This window comes from Syngnathus leptorhynchus, chromosome 6 (assembly GCF_054491065.1).
Source record: "Syngnathus leptorhynchus isolate UIUO chromosome 6, UIUO_Slep, whole genome shotgun sequence".
NCBI lineage: Eukaryota > Metazoa > Chordata > Actinopteri > Syngnathiformes > Syngnathidae > Syngnathus > Syngnathus leptorhynchus.
The window spans coordinates 1255909-1268720 of record NC_141200.1 but is presented as its reverse complement, the minus strand read 5'-3'; the positions used below and the strand labels follow the sequence as shown (position 1 = coordinate 1268720).

The following is a 12812-nucleotide window of genomic DNA, read 5'->3' as shown; positions in this document are numbered from 1 at the left end:
ACGGCTGGATATCATTCAGAAGTTGACATGTTGCCTGGGGGTTGGCGGTGTGCAAATGAAAAGAAAAACAGACATCGACCTCTCGCGTTCTGGCAGCTCGGGTGGGTGTAACTCTTGTCAATTAGACTTTTGCCGTTATCGATCCACAGGAACATGAACTGTTTATGACTAACGTAACTTGCGGTAAAACAAGGCCCACTCATGCCTCGGTCGTGGCGGCCATGCTTTCATCGGCTCTCGTTTGAAAGTCAGCGACGGCCCTTCTCGGGTTCTTGAGTCCGTGTGGCCACACCAGAATCCAGTGCTTAGTCCTCACAAATGTCTTTCCCCCCCCCCCCCCCCCCCCGAATATTCCTCGCACGTCTTTAAATCATTTTCATATTGAACTTGCGAGGAGCGTCGGCCGTGCCGCTGCTCATGCCAGCGTCCGATTTACGCGGCACGTACTCGATTTCGATATTATGCTTGGTGTTGCCTTTGCCTCTGCTCCAAAGGAAGAGCAGCACCAGGCAAAACAGGACCACGCCCAGAAAGGAAATGAAGCCCATCGTGGTGGCGATGATCAACGTCTTGATATCAAAGGGGAAAGGGATGTTAGCTCGCGTGTCGTTAGCGCCGGTTTCCGCCGGCTGGTTGGAGATGAACGCAAAAGTCTTGTTGGGTTGGAAGGGCCAATCGGGCGAATAGCTGTGTATGTGCAGGTGAGCCAGAGACGTGTCGTTGCCGCCCGCGTTGCTAGCTACGCACACGTACGTTCCGTTGTCCTGAATCTGAGCGTAGCGGACCTCCAGGGTCCCGTCCGGTAGCACGGAGATCCTTCCGATGGTTTTGGTGGTGATGAACTTCTTCTGCGGGGATAGCCACATGATCACCGGAGCCGGGTCGCCGTCGGCCTCGCAGGCGAAGTGAACGATGGCGCCCTCGTCGACAAACTGCCGCTGCGGCTTGCGATCCTTAATCCTGGATTTGCGACAGGTGAAGTAGTTGGGCTGCAAGACGTCCGGAAAGTCCTTGAACTCTTTGCCTTGGACGAATTCGGGGGAGGCGCAGGTGGGCTGCTGCCGGTTGAAGTTGAGTCTCCAGCGTCGCCGGAAGACCCACAACATGCGACAGTCGCAGGCCAGGGGATTGTCGTACAGGGCCAGGGTTTCCAAATTGCCCACCGAATGGAACGCCGACTCCTCCAAACTAGTCAGGGAGTTCCCCGAAACGTTGAGAATCTTCAGGTAGTTGAGACCCCGGAAAGAGTAGGGCTCAATCACGGCCAGTCGCCCTCCGACCAGGTGAAACTCCTGAAGACGCAGCAGATCGTGCAGCTTATTCCCATCGATGGTATGGATCGGGTTGTAGGAAAGGTTGAGAAAGCGTAAGTACACCAAGTGACGGAGAGCCACGTAAGGGATGGAGGTCAGGTTAGCGTTGGCGATGGTCAGCGAGGTCAGGTTTAATCCGTGCAGGCAATTTGGGGTCATTGTATCCAAATAGGGCCAATTGGCAATCTCCAGCACTTTGAGCCTGAAGAGACGTTTAAAGGAATAATCCCGAATCACGTTGATGTTGAGGTGGCGCAGCCTGAGCGTGATCAGACTGTGCAAGTGGGTGAAGGCCTCCGTCGGCACAGAGGACAGGTTGCACTTTTCCAGACTCAAATGCTCGAGGCTACTCAGGCCGTGAAAAGCGCGATGGGAGATAAAAACCAGGTCGTTATCGCCCACCTCCAACGAGCGTAGGTTGTACAAATCCTGGAACATGTAGTCCAGCAGGATGACGATCTTGTTCTCACTTATGTCCAGCTGAGTCAGATTGCTCAGGCCCGTGAAGACCCCGAGCTGGATCAGCTTCAGCTTGTTGCTACGCAGTCCCAGTGTCCGTAAACCAAAAAGGTTGTTGAACGCGCCGGGTTCAATCGTGGAGATGGTGTTCTCGCTGAGCTCCAGGTGCTCCAGGATAGCCAAGTTGGCAAACTCGTCGGGGTTGATGGTTCTGATGCGGTTCTTGCTGAGGTCCAGCAAGCGGGTTTCGGCGGGGATCCCTTCGGGAACCGTCATGAGCTTCTTGCGGTAGCACATCACGCTACGTTCCGGGACGTTGCACTCGCAGCGGGACGGGCAGCTGGTGGTGGAACCGGACAGGACGGTGCCCAGCATCAGGATCAGAACGGGCTGCCAGCACGTCACCAGGAAGCTGTGCCCGGTCGCTTCCTGAGCCGCCATTTTATCGGTTACCTGGAAGAACGAGGCAGCGTTGCGTTAGAAAAGCCGTATCGGCGCCAGACAGACACAAACAGGCTTAGTCTCGTTCAACGATCAATACATTTTTAATAAGAACCCATTCTCATGTGACGCTACGAATGAAGCCAACGACCGGACAATAAAAAGTCTGTCCACCTCTCCAGCGCGGAAGTTGAAAATCAAACATTGGCGGCAATCCACTCCCGTTATTGCCGCTTTTCTACCGAGCGCCGTTCCCACTGCACGGCTCGCCGGTGATCAATCAGCGACTGCTATCATCCTAATAACCGGGGACGGGGGTGCAGCTGCGACTAAGATTAACATTTTTCAGCCCGCAATCCAATTCCCACTGTGCACATCAAGGGTTTGTTCCACTAAGGTGCACCCTGTAGTCTTCCTTTCTTCAAGTATCAATTTGATACGACTAAAGCAAGGGAAAAAAAAATAATATGGCGGGACGATGTGGGTAAACGGTTTGGATAGTTAGCTGACAATTGCCCGGTGCTGTCTACATAGAGAAAACGTGTGGAATAAAAACAAGACTAAGTCAACCTTCGTTAAATTACCACCAGTCGCATTCCAAGAGCAAATCTGCTAGCAAACTGAACTTTAAGGATGATTGATCATCATTGCCCGGGTGGGCGAAGAACTTGTCGAAATGGATTCACCATAATTATTCTGCACCCAAATGCAGTTCTCAACAACTCAGTCACATGTTTTGATCCAAGAACTGTATGCTGGAATTGACCCAACTTGAAGAGCAAAAGATAAAAATCAGCAAGGAAGGTATCTCAATTTGTTGGGATGCTACCATGTTTAGCTAGCAACTGCGAAGATCTTCAACCTCAAGACAGATGGTATGTCGGTTCAGTCTACAACATCTATTTCATGTTTGACCCTCTGAGGTCAAAGGCAAACACTAGACATCCCGTGATAGCATCTTTAATCAAAATGATGGAGATGTTGATTATACCAACAGCCTTGCAGAGCATTCCATCATCTTTCTTCACTAAGCCATATCGATCAGGGGAGAGGGAACGCCAAAACCCCGTCAGCTTCTCTCGTAAGGAGTTTGGATGCGAGTCAATGCGATGAGATTACGACTGACGTGATTACCACCGACGCACAATCGGGCCAATGATCCCGTCATAATCCACGTTTGCACATTCAGCGGGTCACGTTCCTTTGCCGGGATACAAACGGATGCAGCTTCGTGTCATGATTTATCGCTATCGCTCCATTGCAGGCATGTCCTCTGAATGAACGAATGAACTTCTCGATTCCAATCGACGCTCCGTGAGGATACCATTAATTAAGGTGAAGTGAGAAGAGCGGGGCGGGGCGGAGGTGCTCTCAAAGGAAAGGATACGCTTGAGGAACGGTGAGCCAACGTTGTTCAAACGAGCCAAGGCTCACTGCTCCAAGACTGCTTCAAATCACATCACTGATTAGCAAAGATTAATTAGTTGGACAATTATGGTTTGCGAAAGCTACTGCAGCTTATTTAAGATTGAATTCGCTGGAGTGTTTGTCTTCCCAGCTGATTTTTTTTTTTTTAAATAGTTTTCTACATTTACGATTCAGGAAGTGAATAGTTGCTGGCGACCAGTTCAAAACAAAAACTCATTACTCTTCCGTCTGTCTTCTTCCTCAGCAATATTCGTTATCAATAAATATATAACTTGACGTCAAAGAGATTTCACGCGTCGGCTTTAGGACTTTCCAAAGTAATTGCCCCGGCGTAATTAAAAATGCTTGTGTGGGCTGGTCAAAGACTTGAGCGGAGGCTTCAGTTTTGGTCTACCTGACACAACACATTAGTCCAGAGCAGCGCTCACCGCTATTGTAAATACCTGTAAGCTTCTGGGAAAATCCCCCCGCTGTGATGCTGACGCTACATGTTGCGGGACAAAGCGTTAAAAGCCTCTCAAGCTCATTCTTTGCCAAAGCGCTTAGTCAGCTGCAAGGCTCTGCTTGAATGGACTCACCTGTATTTACTTGATGATTTATTTCGACACCTTACAACAATAGCGTATACGCTCACGGGAGGGACGTCGTATTAGGTACGGCATCTAAACATAGCATATGGATTCTATTTTAGTCTGGCGTGGCGGGAAACTGGAACCCATCCAAGCTGACTCGAGGCAAATGGTGGACGACACCCGGGATTGGTCGCTAGTCCATCGCAGGGCACACAGTGAACAATGTGGAATGACTAAATAAGAAAACAAATAAGTCGCTGCATGATGTTAGATCCAAATCAATGCCACTGGCAATTAAATTGAGCATTGAGAATCTTTTGAGATTTAGTCGTCACGTTAATATTGCTCGCCCTGCTGAATTTCAAGAGGATAAAAGAGTTGACCCTGGTATGATTGGGCGGCTGAAGCTGGTTGCCTGGCGGGGTGGCTGACCGCAGGCGGGCCTGTGAAATGGCAGGGCTTAAATGTAAGCCGATGCCCGACAGATGGACGCCAGAGCGTTAATCCCGGCCAAGAAGCCGCTCGCTGCAACAAGGTGCACAATTCCAACAGCGGCCAGCTGTTGTCCTGAAAACACCGACGGCCGCCGTGCCAGTCGGCCTGAACTTCACCTCGCGACGGGCTTGACCTCTTGTGCGGGTGCAGGTGCTGCGCTCGCTAATGCCCAGTCCCCGTCACCTCCTTTTAGGAAGTTCAACCAATACACTGAACTGACCGGAGAACCAAAATAATTAAGATACACATACAATTATTTAAAGTTCGAGAATGTTATCTGGGTACAAATTACAAATCCCAATTAGGATCCTTTAAGTCAACGGAGTCATTCTTGACAAGATACACATACAATTATTGAAAGTTTGAGAATGTTATCTGGGTACAAATTACAAATCCTGATTAAGATCCTTGAAGTCAACTGAGTCATTCTTGACAAATTTCCCCCAAAACATTTTAAATGTGATACCAAAACTTATTGAACAATTGCTAACGCTAAGCTAGCAGCTCGTTAGCCTGCTGACTCGCTCCGAATGTTTTCTGGTCCCTATCGATGTTTTTTAATGGCGCCTTATAGCCCGTATAGTGTTTTTGCGCCGACACATCTCCAGTCTGGTGCGTTTACAGCTGTGACTGCGGCTAAAGTGGCGCTTCAGTGAAAGGCGGCTAACATGCAAACATGGCTTCTTAGAGTCACAAATAATTGAGATTTCATAGCCGCTACCAAGGCTGATGGTGACAGAACCGGACGGCCGAGGCGTATCTTGATTTTAATTGTGAGTGACGTGAGAGTCTGGCAAGAATAAAAATGCCCTTTTGCGCGAGCGAGCGAGCGAGGAGGCCTCGGAAAATGAGCTGCAAATGAGTTCTCGGAGAGGTGACGGAAAGTGCCAGGGTGGCAGAAAAGCGCAAAATGAGGTAAGCGCTTATCTCCTGTGCTTGCTCTAATTTTAAATCGATGCGATTCTTCCTTATTATATGGGCACCAATAAAGAAGATACAGCGGAGCACAGCTTTTACGACGCCATGTTTTTTTTTTTTTTTCTTTTTAAAACCATTTGTGTTTCGAAGCCACACTCGTATAAGCAATGCAAGAGGCCGGCCGCACTGGGTCGCTAACGTGGCTCATGGAAGGAGACAGATAACCATTCACACCTCCTGGCCGCTTACAAGATCCAATTAACTTAATCTGCATGTATTAGGTCAGTGGGAGGAAGCCAGAGGGCGCGCAGACAGGCGAGAGTAATCACATGCTTACCTTCACATCGCAATGAGGTTTCACTCACGTGTCGAGTGCGAATAGTCATGCTAAGTAATGCTTTTTTAATGGAGGATATAAATTTGCCTTATTTAAATATGGTTGCCTTAATTGGACTACTATTGACTGTGTGTTCACAGTGAAGGAGTAATTTATGTGAAAAAAAATACAAATAAATAATAATAAAAATATATATCATAAAAATGTAATTTGGTTTAAGAAAGAAATAGAGAATCAATTAAATCTCTTGTTGTTACTGAAAAACCAGGACTGTAAAAAATTAATCAGTAAATTAGGCAAAAAAATATTTGTTCGAGAAGTCTTGATTTTACGCGTAAGAAATGACTTCATTAAAAATGGAGGCCATTTTAATTTCGCTGTAACTTAGCCTTAGCATTAAGATAGCAGACTGGTGTTAAGATACAGTACGTGGTTGTTTGACGTAAACAAGCTGCAATTCTTTCTTTTTATATATTTTTGGACAGTAGACATCAACTGGGAGTACCCCCCCAAAAAAACTGCTTGAATTTGATTGACGTTCCTTTCTTAGTCCCACACAGGGAAACTTCGATAAAGAAACAGACAGAAAACTTTACCGGTGGCCCACCCAGGTATGACAACACCGGCATACGCGCCGAATATTTTATCGAGCCGTTATAGAAGGAAGGCGCTCTCTAGCGCCGGCGCGTGATTTGTTTTCATTCCGACATCTTAAATCTCCCATCAAAGACAGCCAAGCGTGTTCAATGATGCGACGTGGTTCCTATTCAAGCAGGAATGCGACGCCATCGAACCAATTAAAGGAACAATCAAGTCATCCGTCTCCCGAGGCAGCTCGCCCATCGCGACGGCTGCCATTTCGCCATCCATCAAAAAGGAGCCGGCAACTTTTCTGTCCTCCACCTTGAAGCAGCCGACATTCTTTCATATACTTTCCTTTGAGGACACCTATGAAGGTGAACCTGCAAAGAATTTCATGGATTTAAAACAACCTCCACACACAGCGAGGGAAAAATCATTTCAGCTTTGGGCTATGACCAAAAACAAACACATCAAGAAAATATTATTAAAAAAAAAATAAAAAAAGAGTATTTCCTCCCAAACACATCTTGATGCATGACCCTGAACGGCGGAGCGTTGTATCAAAGTGCCACAGCAAAGTCATTTCAATTTGCTGCTTGACAATTTATCTCGTTGGATGAGAACGGGCTCATGAACAAAAGCAGTTTCCCCGAGCGCCGGGGGACGTTTAAGAAGAGCGCATAAGCCCCGCCGAAGCGCTCTGATAGATTGGGTTCCCGTGCAATGACACAACAAAATGCCTTTTCTACCACTCGCAGCGGCAAAAGAATTTGGACGCTTTTGTTTAAGCGTGACCGTTTTTGTTTTTGGTGACCGTCGCCCCGAGCGTTAACGATGCGAAAATGCAAATATGATCGTGAGAGCAGAAGAGCTTTGGGAATGGAACGTAAGAAAGTCTGTCTATCGAGCTAGCTGTCTAATTGAAGAAATAGCGTTTGTCAATTAGATAGCTAGCTAGCTAGCAATTAGCTATTTATCTAATTGAATAGAAATACCGTTTGCTTATTCTTGAGCACTTTCACTTTTGCCAAGTCAGAAAATGAGCCGGCGGCTACGAGTCGCGAGCTACGGGGCATCGCTCAAACCTTACGAGCGTGACAAGGTGGAAGTTGAGTGATTGCTTATTCATGACCTCTGGCGCAGCCACCTGGACCCCTCTCAAACTTTCAAAAGTGGTGGTTGTGGTGGGTGGGGCCTTTGCGTCGCCGGAGTGGCGTGACGTGACGGAGGTGACAACGTTGGGCGGGGTGTGTGATAAAAGGAGCGGGGCTGGCCATCAAAGGCGAGAAAATGAAATGGTGTTTGACCTTGGCCCGCGAGGGAGGGAGGGAGGGAGGGCCTGCCGCACAAGTGCAAAGTACTTTTAGAACCTGGCACATTTTCCATGGTGGTAGTTATCGGCGGATCAGGTGGGCGCGATGAGAGGCGATGTAACCCGGCCAATCCCGGCAAATAATATCGCAGGAGTGCGTGCGGCATATGGTATCGCTTTCATTGCACGTGGAGTGATTGCTCCTGATGCGAGGTAATGGGCTCAGTAAATCGCCCAGGCCGGCCGGCCGAGCGAGCGAGCGGCCGTATGGCGCATTAAGATCCTCCGGAGTCGTCTGCCTCCCTCAAACTGGGCTACATATGCAAATGGGAAAATAAATAATTCAAGCGTTGGCCGTTCCCTCACATTTGGCGCCAGCTTCGTTGACGGGACGATGCGGGGAAAGTGGAGAAAATTGCAAAGACTCCATTGACCTGGGATGCTCCGTCAGATTTTGCGGCATGATGTTGGATTATTGTCGCATGTACATTTGGAGCCCTGTTTGGCATAAACCATTGGATATCCAAGAAAGTGCAGCGTCCGAAGAAAAACAACCAATAATTGAAAGGCGTGACATAGGATAAAACTTGTGATGGTGAAAAAGGTGCTTTTCTGGGCTGACAAGCTAATGCTATTGAAAAAAATTCTGTTATTTTCTATTGGACAAATAAGTCGTGGTAGATCAGATATTTTTTTCAGATAATTTTAAGAAGCCACTTTTGTTCTTTCTGCTTTACAAACCATTCCGTTTGTAAATGCTTTTACGTGTCGCGCTTTTGTGAAGCTCACCATTTTCTGGGCTAACAAGCTAATGCTACTGACACTTTTGTGAAGCGCCATCGAGTTGTCCTGGCTCACAAATGTGAGTAAAGCTGCCTTGGCTCGCCTCGCTAAAGTTGTCCAAACGTGTGAAGGTGACTGACAAGCGAGCAGTCAGACTAGGGCGCCAATTCGGGGCCAAAGTCACATTGTCGTATCCGCTTCACCTAAGACCCTAATTAGGAGAACCTCCATAGAAAATGGCTTTGGAACATGGTTGTAAATGTCACGCGAGTCTCGCTGCCACACGGCTCCCATGACAAGACCACAAAGAGCGGGGGGAAAAAAAAAAAAAAACACGTCCACCACTGGCGTGTCATCGCCCGGCCTGTCAGCACATGTGTTTCTTTGGCGGCCGCGCCACGAGCAAAGACAAGGTGGCTCTCATTACCGCAGGATCCCAAGCCCGCTCTCATGAGAGTTCTTTGCCGCTTGTGTGAAATCACGAGGAGTCTTCTCCAAGTTGCGTCCACCAGGGATTTGCGGCGTCGGCGGGGTGACCTTCTCAGCGATCCACTGGTGGCGTGTGAAATACCTCCGTCTTCTTTTGTACAAACGCCAGATCGGGGCTCCCTTTAGTCGTTTTGGGATTAGCCGGCCCGCTCCGATTGGAAGCTTCTCCTCTCTTCTATCTTTACGACCTGGACTACTGGGAGCCCGAGATAGCGAGCTAGCGGGTGCAAGGACAGCTTAGACGAGTAATTTTGCCTTTAATTGCTTCCAGTTCCCGTGAGGCCCTGCCTTTGCGTAAGCGCGCTGAAAACTGTTGTTGTTTTCCTCCTCATAATCTTTGATTGTATGAAGGTCAGCGTTTATTTGATTTTTTTTCATTTGAGAGCAGGTGGATATGAGAGAAGCGTTGCGAGAGCACGCTGCCCTTTCGAGATGTCCACCGGGCGGCTACTTTGCTGCACATGCTAATTTATTGGCCTTCCAATGGTTTTCTTTTTTTTCTCCTCAGTCCTCTCTGTATCAATGGTGTCATTATGTTGGGTTTTATCTGACTAATTACGGCTTCATCTTTCCGGGCGATCTCTCCAAGGACATGGATTAAGTGTCTCTATCTCGACGGCGGGGTCGCCTCGGCTCGGCTCGATCTTCCGCCTCGACTGCGAGGAAATGCAAAGAAGCAGTGGGAGTGGTAAATTTGAACGCTTTTGAAAAATCCAAGGAAGGCTTCTCACCTGACAAGCGAGATGATTATCGGCTTTATCAGGGGGCCCGGGGAAAGTGGGGCAGTGCCCCACCTAAAAGATCCCCGCTTTATCTTTGGCACTTGCATGTAGTTCGTTTTACAGATGGACCGATATGTTTTTTTTGTTTTTGTTTTTTTTTCAGGGTAGATACGATACTGATTATCAAGGAGGCCGATATTTGGAATGAATTAATAAATATAGATAGATAAATAAATAATTAAATAGAGATGGCTAACTGGCAACCACATTTTAAATGGCTCCTTAATTTAAATATATATATATATATTGGTGGAAAATAGAAACAAGACTGGCACAGTTTTTTTTTTTTGGTGCGTGTGTGTGTTCTGTTTTTACCAGCCCTGTTGTATTTTCTTCCTTTTCAGCGCCTTGATGCCAAGCAAGCAAGCAAACATCTCTGCATGCCATCCCGTCTGGTCGATAACTTGAAATCTGACCTCCCGTTTCCTCTTCCTGCAATTTCTCTCTCTCTTCAGCCCACAGTCTATTTTCTGTCTTTTTTTTTTAAATGTATTTATTCTTCCCTTTGTCCACTGACTACTCGCATTTGGGCGCTAAATGCTTCCTGTTTAACCTAAAGCAAAGCTTCTGTTGTCTTAAAAAAACAACAACAGTGATCTTATGAAGGGAACGCGTAATGGGCTCCGAGCACATTTGCAGCGGCGGGCGAACAACGACTCATATTTTAGTTCGGTGACAGGCTGGAAAGATTCAAAACAGCTCCCAGTTTGCTGCGGCGCCAACAAACAAGCATCAAAACATGATTACTTCGCTGCGGTGTCAATCAAAAGCCGGCTTCTATTGTATCCAGCCACATTACAGTCCACAGAGGCAGGCGGAATTCATCACGTGGGTCCTCCCGTTATTATGAATTGGACTCAGTGTTGCGCAAAATGCGACGACTCACTCTTTTGTGCGTTGTACACGCATCGCCGCTTGTTTATCAGCGGGGTATGATTAGCGCTGCGCCGGCAAATGACAATATGCTTGTCACATCTGCTCCACCGCAAACGTCGTACCGAGCGCCACGGCGGCTTCCACTCGCGCCGCCGTTGAGATTCCGGTAACGAGCGCTCGGGTTGCCAGCCGCCAATCAGGGCCGCCACTCCAAATGAGCTCTCCACGCTCCGAGTGGGTTTGTAGAGCCTCCGTTGGGAAAACCAAGCGGTCATTTACACCCAGGCGGGACTCCGGAGGAGCTTTTGTGCGGGCGGACGCTCGCGAGACACTTCATTAGGGACGGCTCATTCTTCGCAGAGGATAAAGAATGGACGCCTGACCGAACGCTATTGGTTAGCCCGTCTTTGGGAGTTTCCATTCTTTGCTTTGGCTAACTATGTCTGATATCACATCACACACTCATACCGACACATCTACCGTTACTTGAAAGTATTGTCAGAGTTCAAATCTGCCCGGCAACAGCCATTGATTCCTTTCAGGCACTTGATGAAGTCTTAAAAAAAAAGAAAAACTCTCTAACCCTTGACCTTTGCACCCTTTGCACAATCACTGGCTGTTTTTTATGTTAATGAAGGGGAGCCCGAGTGATTTATGGCGGCAGAGCCCCGATGAATCACAGCAGAGCGGAGGACGCTGCATTCAAAAGAACATTTAACAGAGAAGAAAATCCAAAGCGAGCATGATGGATGCCATTTGACGACCTCAGCCGTATCTCCAACAAGGTTAAATAGGAGCAGACGATGATTATTATTGTGCCTGTGTTTGCGCTACTTTGAGGGAAAGCGGGTCACGGTGGGATGCGGTTATTTATAATCTCCATCAAGGATTGGGCGCGTGATTGCTTCGGTCCGCCTGTTAACTTGATGGAGCAACAATAAACTGGGCGCATTTCAAAATGAAATGTCCTTAAGGAACAAGGACAATCAAATCAAACATTATATACAACGTGGAATCCAATTACATGAGGACAGCACGGTATATATATATATCGACCAGGAAAGTCCAAATATGGTCCAAATTGTTTTTCTTCCAACAAATCGATAATAAAGGTCCGTCTCCACCTTGTAGCCAATTGAAAGCAGTGAAAGCTTGACAAAAATAAATACATTTTAAATAAAAAAGAAACAAATAGATACAAATAAGAAACAGACAGCCGGAGATAGATAAAAATAAATAAATAAAAATGGAAAAACACTGCTGCTCTCGAACGAAACTTCAGTTTCCTCGTATTTTTTTAAACTTCAAGCGGATGAGCTTGTGGGAGAGCGCGCGGAATGTGAATAAATGAATCTCGATTGTTTTTTATGAGCCACTTCAATCAATATGAACCCTTGAACTTGCAGCAAAACACAAATGCTTCACTAGCAAAACAAAGACAAAGAGAATATCGAAAAAAAAAATATGTCCCCGCCACATGAACCTGCAATATAAATTAATAATTCAAAATGTCAGCTTTGGATTAGCGTATACAATAATTATGTTAATGCCTGCGACACGACGGGATTTGAGAGGGAAACGTTTGCTTCCGCTTTCGGCGCTGACGGAGGTGAAGTCGGGGGCAAAAGTGCCATTGCGTGCCGAGTTGAAGGCGGCGGCGCCCAATATCGCCGTGAACTCTCCGGCTATTTACCAGCTCAGGCGACCGGCGTCAACTTCTCGATTCGTCACGGCAAGCGCTAAAGCTGCGAACTTGACGCTAGAAAGAGAAGACACCTTTGTTTCTCGTAAGAGGACGTGAGCAGAACAATGAGGCACTCTAAATCAGAAAGCCCCAGTCTGCAACAAGAGGTGACTTTAAGAGCTCATTGAGAGTTTTTTTTTTTTTTCTCTCCAAAGGTTTTCATGACAATAACCAAAATCACTTTGCAGGTTCTTATGTCAAGAGCTCGGTCGGGTATTGTAGTGCCCAAAGTGGTGCTTTTAGTCTTTTAGCTCATGATTTCTTTTGGATCATTGAATCAC

The 12812-nt window shown here is 47.2% G+C and overlaps 1 protein-coding gene across 14 annotated transcripts in view; it reads right to left on the bottom strand.

Moving 5' to 3' along the window:
* Positions 1 to 343: 343 nt before the first annotated feature.
* Positions 344 to 12812, bottom strand: part of lingo1a (leucine rich repeat and Ig domain containing 1a) — a 155235-nt gene continuing 142766 nt past the window's right edge. For 12 of the 14 annotated variants that reach the window (XM_085914384.1, XM_085914385.1, XM_085914388.1 and 9 more), the window contains one exon: positions 344 to 2225. In XM_085914384.1, the coding sequence (XP_085770510.1) occupies positions 366 to 2213 (1848 nt within the window). In that variant the 5' untranslated portion in view covers positions 2214 to 2225 and the 3' untranslated portion in view covers positions 344 to 365. Of the gene's footprint in view, positions 2226 to 2839; positions 2956 to 3204; positions 5015 to 12812 lie in introns of those variants that run through there. The other 2 variants (XM_085914382.1, XM_085914396.1) reach the window with 2 other exon arrangements.